The sequence below is a fragment of the Populus trichocarpa genome, chromosome 14, assembly GCF_000002775.5.
Source record: "Populus trichocarpa isolate Nisqually-1 chromosome 14, P.trichocarpa_v4.1, whole genome shotgun sequence".
Lineage (NCBI taxonomy): Eukaryota > Viridiplantae > Streptophyta > Magnoliopsida > Malpighiales > Salicaceae > Populus > Populus trichocarpa.
The window spans coordinates 9,449,050-9,461,056 of NC_037298.2; the positions used below are offsets into that span (position 1 = coordinate 9,449,050).

General features: G+C 32.9%; 2 protein-coding genes across 2 annotated transcripts; both read left to right on the forward strand.

The window, feature by feature from the left end:
* Window positions 1-2,724: 2,724 nt before the first annotated feature.
* Window positions 2,725-5,938, forward strand: LOC7466277 (probable glutathione peroxidase 4). The gene is made up of 6 exons (XM_002320356.4): window positions 2,725-2,895; window positions 2,999-3,075; window positions 3,167-3,228; window positions 3,342-3,460; window positions 5,469-5,636; window positions 5,728-5,938. The coding sequence occupies exons 1-6, from the start codon at window positions 2,842-2,844 to the stop codon at window positions 5,758-5,760; spliced, it is 513 nt and encodes a 170-aa protein (XP_002320392.1). The 5' UTR covers window positions 2,725-2,841; the 3' UTR covers window positions 5,761-5,938.
* A 5,361-nt stretch (window positions 5,939-11,299) lies between these two features.
* On the forward strand, window positions 11,300-11,823 carry LOC7466278 (small polypeptide DEVIL 14). The gene has a single exon (XM_024585447.2). It carries the CDS (start codon window positions 11,470-11,472, stop codon window positions 11,605-11,607), a length of 138 nt encoding a protein of 45 aa, XP_024441215.1. The 5' UTR covers window positions 11,300-11,469; the 3' UTR covers window positions 11,608-11,823.
* Window positions 11,824-12,007: the final 184 nt, after the last annotated feature.

Here is a 12,007-nt window from a genome sequence, read left to right on the forward strand (position 1 = left end):
TCCTTCAGTTGGTCTCCACAAAAAATAATTCCAAGTGGTTTATAATGTTGGCCATTCAAGATGGGCTGGGGGCTAAGCTCCTTGCTATTAGAGAACGAGTCTAGAGCTCTCAAGTGTGACTAGAGGCTTTAAGGAATTCTCCCGAGGAGTTCCATGAATTTTTAGAAGGTTTGTAGCTTTGTCCTAGACGGTTGGGGATAAAATATCCCTTGCCATGTCCAACATATTCTTATTTAATTAATCACGAGGAATGAAGGTGGACTTCAGTGCTATTTTCCATCCATTCCTCATTCCAAACTTCGCTAATGTATTCCCTACTAGGGCTGCAACTGCCTAACATGCGGAATATCTAGTTGAGAAGCTTGACTTAAATGTCTAAGCATTGATCTCAATCTCCCCATAGTCACGTAAACAATCCTAATCATGTGGGGTTTGTCTTTATGTAATGCTTATTATTTTATAAACTACATCTTTATATTTTATTTCTATGTTGACTTGTGGATTCTATATGGGTCTAACATCCATAGTGAAAATTCCATGCATGGTCCATTGCCTCTATTTAGAATTTTTTAAAAAATCTATGTAGGTTCAACAATTGATAAAATATTTAAAATTTAAAGTTTTGGCAAGAATTATTCTTTGAACTTGAATTGAACTTTAAACATTGCCTAACCTTAGTAGGATTTAGTAGGTCTGACTCTCTATTTGGAACCAAAAGGAAATAAGAGGTTTTAGGTATATTCTTGTTTGGATGAATCCCTAACGACTTGGTGAGATGCCTCTAGGCTTTTCATGGAGATAGATGTTATTGCACTAAGGATATCAAGTCAAATTATTTGGATAGTTTGGGGTTATTGCCCTAGGGATATCATGTCAATCATTGCCAATGTGAGTTGTGCAATCGTACTATAGAGACCGAGTCAATCCTATCTTTGGTGAGTTGTGCAATCACACAGGAAGAACATGTTAATCCCTAACAAGGTAAGTTGTGCAGTCATACTAGGGAGATCGAGTCAATCTCATCCTTGGTGAGTTCAAGTTATTGCCCTAGAGATATCATGTAATCCCTATTAATGTGAGTTATAAAATCACATTTAGGAGACCGAGTCAATAGAGGAAATCATGTTCTGACTTTAAGATCAATAAAAATGTTGGCTAACCTTATGATTCTAATACAAATAGTGCACTTCTAATATTCACACTATATCAAGCCTTCCAAACTGATTTGGAACATTCTTGATCACTAAAATAGAAATTCCTAGTAGGAATTTAATTGGTACCATTAATAGAATCATAAGAATGCACACCATTCTCCTAGTTGAGTGATTTTATAGCCTCATGGAGCTTCTCTTGGTTGATATATTGGTGCTCAATGAGGAGTCAAACCTAATTGAAAAGTTGTTGATGTTCAGATATAGTAGTTATGCTAATAGCTGTAGGGAGGTCCATGATACGTTCCATCTTAGGCTTATCATGATCGTCTATCATTGATAGTGATTAAGAATGTAAAAAACCAGTTCTGAAAGAATAGTTGATGGCTTTTTGATAATTCTCATAAACGACGCCAGTTGATGATGTTCTAAAAAATCCAAATGGCTTAGGAGTAGGGTTTATGTGTTAAGTAATCAGTTAATTTCTTGATTCTAATAATCTAATTCATTCTCTCTAGCCAAGATGGCTTATAGCTTGTGCCCGGTTCCTAGTAGGCCAACGTGGTTAGCAGCTGATACCTATAAAAGGTCCATATTTATATATTTTGGGACTCTCATATGCTTAAACAAGTATTTTTTTAGAGAAAGGAAGCGCAATGATATTCTAGAGAGATAGATTAATTAAATACATTTCTACTTAATAATTTTATTTGTTGTCTTGCATGTAAATATATATTTTTATAATCTTTTAATTAAATAAAAAATAGATTCTAAAAAGCAAGGTTATTAAACCCGATCAGGACCATGATTTAAGTCACGGGTTGGGTAGGTTAACATAATTTGACCATTGTTGATCCAAAACATCGTTGTTCCAATATTTAAAAATAAATAAATCAAATCAACATTGTTTTTTTTTAAATAAAAACAAACGTGGTGTTGGTTCAATCAATCAAGTCGCGGGTGTACCTACTATGTTGGCTAGGTTACACTGAATTAACTCCTACCCAGTTTACTTTGAAACCCGACCTATTGTAAAGACCAAGTTATTGGGTCACCATGTTAACCTAACAAGTTTAATTGAGTTCAACAATGTTGTAAGAACAAATTCAATAAGAGAGCATTTGGGTAACTGTTTAATAAATAATCGAACGAGTACTAGAATAAAAAATCTTAAAATATAATTATAATTGACTTCTATCCTTATATTTTAAGTTCACGCATATTTGATATTTTAATACATGATATTTTTTAAAAGTCTTCTTCACTTGAAAATATATTAAAATAAATATTTTTTATTTTTAAGATTAACACATCAAAATTATTAAAAAATACTAAAAAAAATATCAATTTTAAATTTTTTTTTTGAAAAAAACTACTGCATTTTTTTTCATGTCAATCCAGCTCTTGCGCTTACTCTCCTTATCGCCGTTCAAAATTCCAACTTACTTACATATTTATTAAAAATAATAAACTAAAAAAAGAAAAAAGACAAATTTGCTATAATTTATTTAATCCACTCTGGACCACTTAATTCTTCAAACCAACAACTCACCGTACCATAATAAATTCCATTATTTATTTATTTGTAGTATGAAAAAAAGAGAAGAAGAAAATTGCAAACAAAACATAAACATCGGAGGCAGAGAGAGAGAGAGAGAGAGAGAGAGAGAGAGAGAGTGTGTGAAGAGGAATGGGGTCTTCTCCATCGGTACCAGAGAAATCAATCCATGAATTCACTGTCAAGGTAATAAAATAAAATATTATGTTTATAGATTGATTGATTGCTTGTTGATTCATGGGTTTCTTTTTAAAAAATAATAATAAATTTTGATGTGAATTACTTTCAGGATAACAGAGGTCAGGACGTGAACCTTGGTATCTATAAAGGGAAGGTTCTTCTTGTGGTTAACGTCGCCTCTAAATGGTTTGTTTTTGTTTCTTTTTTGTTCTTCGTCTTCTAGGGAATGGAATTACTCGAAACTTCATTATTGATTTCTTCTTGTTGTTTGGAACAGTGGATTTACAGATTCAAATTACACCCAGTTGACTGATCTTTATAAAAATTACAAGGACAAAGGTTTGTGTTTCTAAATTAATGCTATGTTTTCACCCAGATTTTTTTTTTGTGTGGAGAAAGCTGCTGTGATGAAAAATAAAATAAAATGATTTAATGTCTTGTGATGCTGTCAGGTTTGGAAATCTTGGCGTTTCCATGTAACCAGTTTTTGAATCAAGAGCCTGGGACAAGCGAGGATGCTCAAAACTTTGCTTGTACTAGGTACAAGGCTGACTATCCAATTTTCCACAAGGTAATGAATGGACTTGGACTTGTTATTGCAGTAGGATGTTATCTCCTCCATAGTTGTTCTCGACATTTCACCCCTTCTAGTTTGCCAAATGTCCATTTCGCTCCATGCAGTTGCCATGTCCTTGTGTTAAGCGCATTGTTGCAGTTACAATCCACCCAGTTTAATTTCTAACAGGCCTAAATGGAGCCCTTTTTTTATATTTAATTTTCCTATTTATCCCCAAAAGAAGATTTGTTGTGGCCAACATGGCTAATCGTTATTTCTCCCACAACAGTGGTGCCGTAGGTTCATTGGCTATTTAAATGCATGGGTTGACATTAGACCAGAGGGACCGGAGTGGAACATTTGGCACTATATTCTCCAAATTTTTAGCTAGTCTTTTGCATTATGTTGCTACTTGTTGATCAACGAAGGTAGTTAATGCTGCCTTCTAAGTTGATCTCAAGTGCCTGTGATTATCTTCTATCTGGTTATAAGATGATGCTAGAAGTTCATTCATTTCTGTAAAAGATTGTTATAACTCTTTTTTACCAATGCATTCTCTCTTAGGTTAAGTTATTTTGCTTCCTAGAAATTACTGTTTATGCGATTGATTGCAGCTGGTTTAGCTATCTATTGAGAGTTAATGAAGATCTATGAATTCCATATAGATCAGAGGCAAGCTTAGCAAACACTACTTTTTCATACCACTACAGAGGTAGAAGGTCTTTAACTTTCTCTACCACTAAGGCCATTATGAAAGACTTAGGAATCACTGTATTTCATAAGGAGACGCTGACGACTCTAGACTGCAGGGGCGCATGGTATTGTTTGATGTGGAAGCGCCTGTCCCAGTATTAGCAGATTGAATGTGAGCCTAGAGTCTAAATGCATTAGAAATGGGGTTGGCCAGTGGCCAATGATGAAGAGATATTGATTTGGAAGTGAATTGGTCAATTCTGCTACTTCCTTGTTGGGAAGCACCCTTGAGAGGTTCTGTGGGAGGCAAGTGGCCATATGTTTGAGTGGAGAGCTGAGAGCTGATTCACCCAAGAAACAAGCATTTTATTTTTATTTTTAATGATATTTTCAATAGGGGTATTTCTGAATTCCCGACTTCATCCCATGCACTGAATTGGATGGCCCTTGGTTGGCATTTATTGGGACATGGAAACCTTTTACAGTGTATAGGTTGCAAATTAAATTGATCACGGAACTTCTGCCTGCATTTGTTTACCATTTGAGAAAAATGGGCTGGTAATGGAAGGGGTTTAAAGCTGAACTGCTGCACTTACATCCTTGTCATGTTTTGGTTCTTTGAGAGGCGCAAAGATATGTGGTCTACAATACTCCATCAAGTGACAAAAAGTGGAACTGAAAATATTGGGAAATACTTGTTTTGACACTTTAAATTAGACATACATAGATGTTTAATCAGTAATTAGATTTTTTTTTTCTCCTGAAGTTCGGTGAATTCAAGATTTGTACAAGGGTCATGTTAAGAAATTAGGAGCATGTTTTTATTGTATAGGCTGTTAATCTTTGTCAATATCAGAAGTTACAAGGGTTAGTATAGTAGCAATTTACAGTTATCTAGAATCGCTAGAATGTGTAGGATGCAGTAAAAGACGACAAATTCAAAAAGGAAAATGAATATGCTAGTTGAAGTAGAATTCATGGATTGTGTTGGGTATAGTAGCAATTTACAGTTATCTAGAATTGCTAGAATGTGTAGGATGCAGTAAAAGACGACAAATTCAAAAAGGAAAATGAATATGCTAGTTGAAGTAGAATTCATGGATTGTGTTGGCATTCAAGAAGTCCATTTCTGATTTTATAAGATTTTAAACCTGATGTCTAAGTGATTGCTTGTCAATCATCATATTTGTGAGAGATACTTAACTGTGCTTTTCATGTGACCATAAATTATACAGCTTACCAACTATGGATCTTCAGTTAGAAGTAGTTGATTTTGCTCTTTGGAACGTACTTATTTAATACTAGATTCTCAACTCTCTGCTGCATCTAGGTTCGTGTTAATGGACCAAATGCTGCACCTGTATACAAGTTCCTCAAGGCAAGTAAACCTGGATTTCTGGGAAATAGGATAAAGTGGAATTTTACCAAGTTCTTGGTTGACAAGGACGGGCATGTCCTTGGTCGCTATAGCACAATCACTGCTCCTATGGCCATTGAGGTTCCTCCCTCCCTCCCTCCCTCCCTCTCTCTCTAGCAAACATGTTATTCATAAAATTCACACTCAGTTTTGCTTTGTTTTTTGGGAACAGGCTGATATCAAGAAAGCACTGGGAGAGATGTGACTTGCAAGAGAGAGATTAAAAAACAGCATGTATATCAATCAAGCCATGGTTACTTAAACATATAAACTATAATTAAAACTTTTATTGTTTTTATTTTTTTATTTTGTGAGAAACTAGCCCTTGCTTGCTTGGTTGTTCTCATGTCTATATTTTGGAATAAATAGAAAAATATTTGCTATCTGTGTTTCATCAAAAAGGTTGCTCGCATGTAAAGAACTTGGATTACAGAATCAGGCAGTCTATCACAAATGATTACTAATGTAATTCACACAATTTGAGCACCTACTTTCTCCACGGATCACAAAATGGATTGTGTAGTGTTTGCTTTGTTAAATGGCGGTTTAAACTTCCAGTTGTTAGTTTACTTGCAAAAGAAATCATCTTGACTGTCAAATGGCCTTGAGCTAGTATTTTTATACGCGAGAGACTGGGCTTTATGGTTAGGTGACCATGGGATCTGCAGATTTTGGTGTGCAACGGAGCATCAATTTGAGCTTCTAACATATTACTGTTTATCAGGTGTTGCAGGCATTGTTAGCTACTGAATTTGCTATTTTATTCAAATGTAATAGTATTAAAGGCCATCTCCGTTATATCGATGCTCAAAATATATGGGTTCGGCACTTGGCCATTGTGTACCAATAAACATTTAATACGTTTAACATTATTTAACATATACTAAAAGTGATTGGCTTTTCAATGAATTAATGAACACTAAAAAATGAAGGTTTTTTTTCACTTTGGTCTTTAAGATTTTTTTTTAATATTGAATTTTATAATTTATTTTGATTTTCTTTGTACAAAATTTTCTAGTCTCATGATCCAGGCTATGAGTTTTGTGGGTTAGCCATGTTAACTCAGGTTATTATTTTTTTTTTTGAAGTAATTTTTTCTCAACTTTATCTTTCAACATTGAGTTGATTGAGAATTGAGCTTCATGATTAAATTTTTTATTTGCTTTCTATAAGGTTATTATGATCTCATTATTTGACTATCAAGTTTTGTGGGTTAGCTAGGTTGACTTGAGTTTTTTTTTAAAGTTCTGTTGGTTAGCCGGGTTGACTTAAGTTTTTTTGTTTTATCTTTTTTTAATTGATTTTTTTTTCAATTTCATCATTTGAGCTTAATCGACCCCGGTTTGCAACGTCCTCAAAGTAATTTCAATTTCTATTTCAAACATATTTTAACTAAGTTGATCATAATATTATAGATGTTAAATAACTCGTTAAAGGGACATGTCTAATGTAGCGGTTAGAAACTCATGACTTTCTCCATTGTAAATGATATCATTGTCAGTATTGATAATGATATCATCATGGAAGCATAATATTCTTAAATTACCAAATGTTTTATCAAACAATACAACAAAACACAATTCTAATTTATTAATAACTTGGAGTTAATTAAAGTGTATAAATTCTAATTTATTAATATCTTAAGGTTAATTAAAGTGTATAATTTATTAACAAAAACATAACGATAACATAATTAGCTAAAATCAATATTCATCAAATTAATCGTCGAACATCTACATTCATCAAATTTCACTACTATAACAAAATTATCAATTAAATCCATGTATTTCATAGGCAATTATCTTATTTTATATATAATTCAGTACAATCTATAATTTAACATAAATCAACACTAACTCTAACAAAATATTTTTGTTAATTCACAATCAACAACAACAAAAAATCATTGATTATTTAACAAAATAACCTAATCATCTACTCAAATTTTATCTAATTAACCTAATTAAAAAAACTCTAATTTTTTTTTAAAATCTCTAATTCAAAACCTTAACATTGTATGAAATTAAATTAACATATATTAGCATAAATTAAATCAAACTGATAGAGAAAAAATATTTAATATACATCTAAGTATAAAATGTGGGTGACGATGATGACCGATGATGATTGTTTTGACCAAAAATTAGTAGAGCTATTGTGGAGAAAGAAGGGGGTCGGGGTGGTGATCTCAGCCTAGAGAGAGATGAGTGATCTTTACATTTGCCATTTACTACTCGTGTGTGACAAATAATAATTGCAAGATAAGAGTAGTATATGGTATCTACAAATATTTTCTTCATTGAGTTACTTTACCGTTTGTTTTAAAATGTGCTAAAAAAAACTGCAGGTTGGATTTATGTAATACAATCAAGTAGGTAGAGATGGGCAATACAATCAAGAATCATGAGATGGGCAATCAAGAATTTCCTTTCAAGTCACATGACACAATAAAAATCCACCCGACAGGTTGGATTTTTATCGAGTTAGATGCAACATGTGCAGCCACAGGACGTAGGTAGTTCAGACACTTTGTTGCCAGCAATAAGTTGATGCGACTTCCCACGTTTATATTTCCCTCTTCATCTTCATGGCTTTTCTATCATATAGGTGAAGGAATATGAAACCGGTGGGTTAGATTCCCGATGGACATTTCCGGGCGGATACAACAACTCACGGGTGAAGGGTTGAGATTAATTTTCTGATTCAGAAGGGTAAGAGAAAAAAATCCCCCTCAACTCCGGCCATTACCATTACCATTCCATTAATTGTCTGGTTTTTCATCATTCCGTCCAAAGGAAGAATGATCATTGGCTGTCAGCTTCCATAAAACTAGTTAATTTGTAGCTACATAGCAAGAACTTTGCCACATAATTTGTGTCACTAGACAGGCCTTCGCCTTCATCCTCAATGAGATAAGGTTGCTCCTTCCCTATTCGCCTAACCTTATCACAACATGAGGAATAAGGACAAGCTTTAGAACGTGGACATGGCCCAGTTAGGTCAGATCCCAGAAAGGATGACCCAACAGAACACTTGTCACCGTCTCGATTCACAAACTCCGAACAGGTTGGCCCCATCTGAGTTATGACTGTTACCATAGGGTCTATGTAAGGTTATTTCTGGACAACGAAGTAACACCCCCTCTGTGCCCCCATGAAGATAAAGCAAAGAAATAGAACAAGAGGCACGTTATGATTGACTTCGAGGTTTGAACTGATTTCTCACGGCCGGCAATGATAACTGCCCGGCATGTCGGCTTGAGGAGGACTAGGTGCATGGGTTTTAAGTTAGCTAGACATGGTGCACGTGATTGTGGAGCGTAGTGAGGATACGGTTGGTCCCGTTGATAGATATCTCAATGGTTATTTGTATACAGTAACTTGTTAATTAATTTTTTTTTAGATTATTTACGTGATATTAAAAATAATTTTATTTATTTTTAAATAAAAATTATTTTAAAAAATAAAACAACCACGAGCTATTAATATTTGAGTAGCTAGGATGTGAATTGTGGTTATCCTTTTATCCTTTTCAGTCTATTTGACATGAGGAATATTACGGGATTAATAATAATAATTGCTAAGAACGGGAATCCTTGATTCGATTCGATTCGATTTATATATTTACTTCGTTAAAAACCATGGCCAGGCATCCGACATGCTTCACATGTGGTAATAAATTGATTTTAGGTTCTTCTTGTGGGTGCTAGCTAGCTAGTTTATGTGGAAAAATAGTTACTCCAGTGTTGGTTAATTTGTTTTCGAGGTAACTTTATGTTGTTCAAGATTCAATTACCTTTCTTAATCTTATGATTTATAGGTTAAGTATAATTCTTTGTGATATCCTTAAATTACAGACATTTTAAAAAACAATTTTCAAAATTATCCTTTGTACATTAAAGGGGTGATTTTAAAATCAACAACGACATTTTGGATATAAAAGGAGTTAATTATAGTGTTATTTATTTATTTATTATTAACGTGGGTGTTTGGGTCAGCTTGCGCTTACCTCGACTAATCCTACGAGCCTTGAAGTTAGCGACCATGTAAACCTCCAGTGACCCTAAAGTTTGTGAGACTCGAACTGATGATCTTTAGAGAGCAAATCTAGAGCCTGACCAATAAACTACACCCCTCAGGATTACTTATAATGTTTTCTTAAACATAGTGGTTTATATGTCAAGTCATCAATTTTTTGGATAGTGTTCGTAATTTCATAATATATACTTTCAATTTATATGATTCATAGCTATATATAAAAGAAAGACAACTTTATTTATATATATGATTTCCTTATTAAATTTTATTTCTCTAATGACGATTTTTTTTTTATCTATAACAATTAAATAATTTCTTTACTTTTTTCAAGAATCTAATTTTGAGACACACAAAATTAAATATGCTCAGTTGATTCCCTTTAAGAATTTAATTAAAAATAAATAAAAAAGTCTAATTTATCACTAATTAGTTTCAATTATTTACTAACAATTACATACATTTACTAAAAAAAATACTAATAATGCTTCATTTCCAGACTAAGTTAGGTTAAAAAAACATAATCCAGAAAATGTCAATTACCGTCTTTTATATATATATATATATATATATATATATATATATGCGCTCCGTAATCAACAAATATGAAAACATGGCTTAGTTGAAATATGAATTTGCCGTGCAATTAATATGTTTGGGGATATTTGTTTGAGATTATAATAATTTTATATAAAATAAATAAAAATAAATTATAAAAATTTATTTAAAATTAAATAAATATTAAATGATAAAATTTAAAAAAAAAGAGTTTAGTCGAGAGAAAAAAATTGGATGATAGAATTAAAAAAAAAAGATGGGACTCAACCCATTAATCATTTTAAAAACTTAAATAAATTTTAAAATGATTGGTTTTTTATGGTACTAACTTCAATAATCCCATTTTAATCTCAAAACATCCTCAAATCACCCTAAAATTAAAAAATCAATTCGAATAAAAATAAAAATCCTGGTCTAATTTTTCTAGTATTTTTACTACCATTGAATTCTCTCTCCAAAATAAACCAATTAGTATTTAGTACTAAGATTAATTATTTTATGGTCCTAATTTTCTCTATCATCTCTTATAACTTATTAACTGAAAAGAGATGAAAATAAAGTTTGAGAACTGAAACTTAAAAATATAAAATTATAAGGATTAAATTTTAAAAAAGAAAAATCTAGAAAATAAAGTGTATTTCCCATTCACGGTTCCCTAATTTTTCGGATGCAGAGGAACAATTATTCACTAGATAATGCTAAGGCGACGAGAGTATTTCCAAAAAAAAAAACTGAGACTCGAGTTATTGACTTGACTGAGTGTAATAAACTTTTATAGTTTAGATAATATAAGTACGAAAAAAGCATAACGACAATAAAGAAATTGGCAAAGAAAAAAAAGAAAAAAATTATGATTCGAGCCTATCTAAATTAGCATGTCAAATCTACAACTTGTTCATGATATTTAGATAGTTCCATCAAAAACAAATTAATAAAAATTAATTATCAAACAAATTAATATTAAAAAATAAAATAAAAAAATATTTTAAAAAACAACATTTTATTACTGTGTCTCTCGTATCTCTTCAAGTCCGTATCACACTGTGTTGGGCAAAGGAGACAAGGTAGTAAGTATTCTTTGTCATATTTACATCAACAGCAACACCTGGCCCATTGCCCTGAACGCAGTCCAACATTCGTCTATCACCACATATTTGTCACTCACATATCTTCCATTCCAAATCTCTCTATATAAAGGCCTAAAGATCCATGAGAGCCCTTCAAGTTCAAACCACCACTTCTACTGCACAAGAAACCAAAATCCAAGTGCTCGCTTTACTTACCTTCAGCAATTACACTTCCTTGCCTAATTAAGCTCTAAGATGGCAGCAGATGCATTGTCAATGAGAAGCATGAAGCTGAGGTCGTGGCAGAGGTGTTCAAAGCAAATCAGAGAGCAAAGAACACGGCTTTACATAATATGGAGATGCACCGTGATGCTTCTATGTTGGCATGACTAGAGTTCTGCTAAATCTTTGATGGATTGATGGGCGAGCTTGCATCAGGCAATGGAGGCTCAATCAGTGTCCAGTGTTGTTGGGTTGGGGTTTGATCCTCAATTACTAAGCAGTAACTTCGCTACGGCTAAGTAAGGGGCTGGAAATTGTGGGTTCTCTGTCATGTAGAGTTTATACAGAGTCCAAATAGTTAACGTAGTTCTTCTTCTGTTTTTTTTTTTTTGTTAACAATACACAGAGGTTAGAATCCGGATATGTCTTGGTGTACAAATGTATGAAAGAAAGAAACAAAAGACCATTGAGTTGACTAATGAACTCATACTAGTTTAAATCTATTTCCGACATCATCCACTTCCTGGAACCTTGTAAGGTTGTTTGAAGGTGGGATCCTATTATCCTGCGT

What these genes read in the sequence shown, in the direction of transcription:
- LOC7466277 (XM_002320356.4), top strand. Translation starts at nt 2,842, where the DNA reads ATGGGGTCTTCTCCATCGGTACCAGAGAAATCAATCCATGAATTCACT. An exon ending in TCCATGAATTCACTGTCAAG is followed by an intron (nt 2,896 to 2,998) that starts GTAATAAAATAA and finishes AATTACTTTCAG; the next exon opens with GATAACAGAGGTCAGGACGT. An exon ending in GTTAACGTCGCCTCTAAATG is followed by an intron (nt 3,076 to 3,166) that starts GTTTGTTTTTGT and finishes TGTTTGGAACAG; the next exon opens with TGGATTTACAGATTCAAATT.
- LOC7466278 (XM_024585447.2), top strand. Translation starts at nt 11,470, where the DNA reads ATGGCAGCAGATGCATTGTCAATGAGAAGCATGAAGCTGAGGTCGTGG.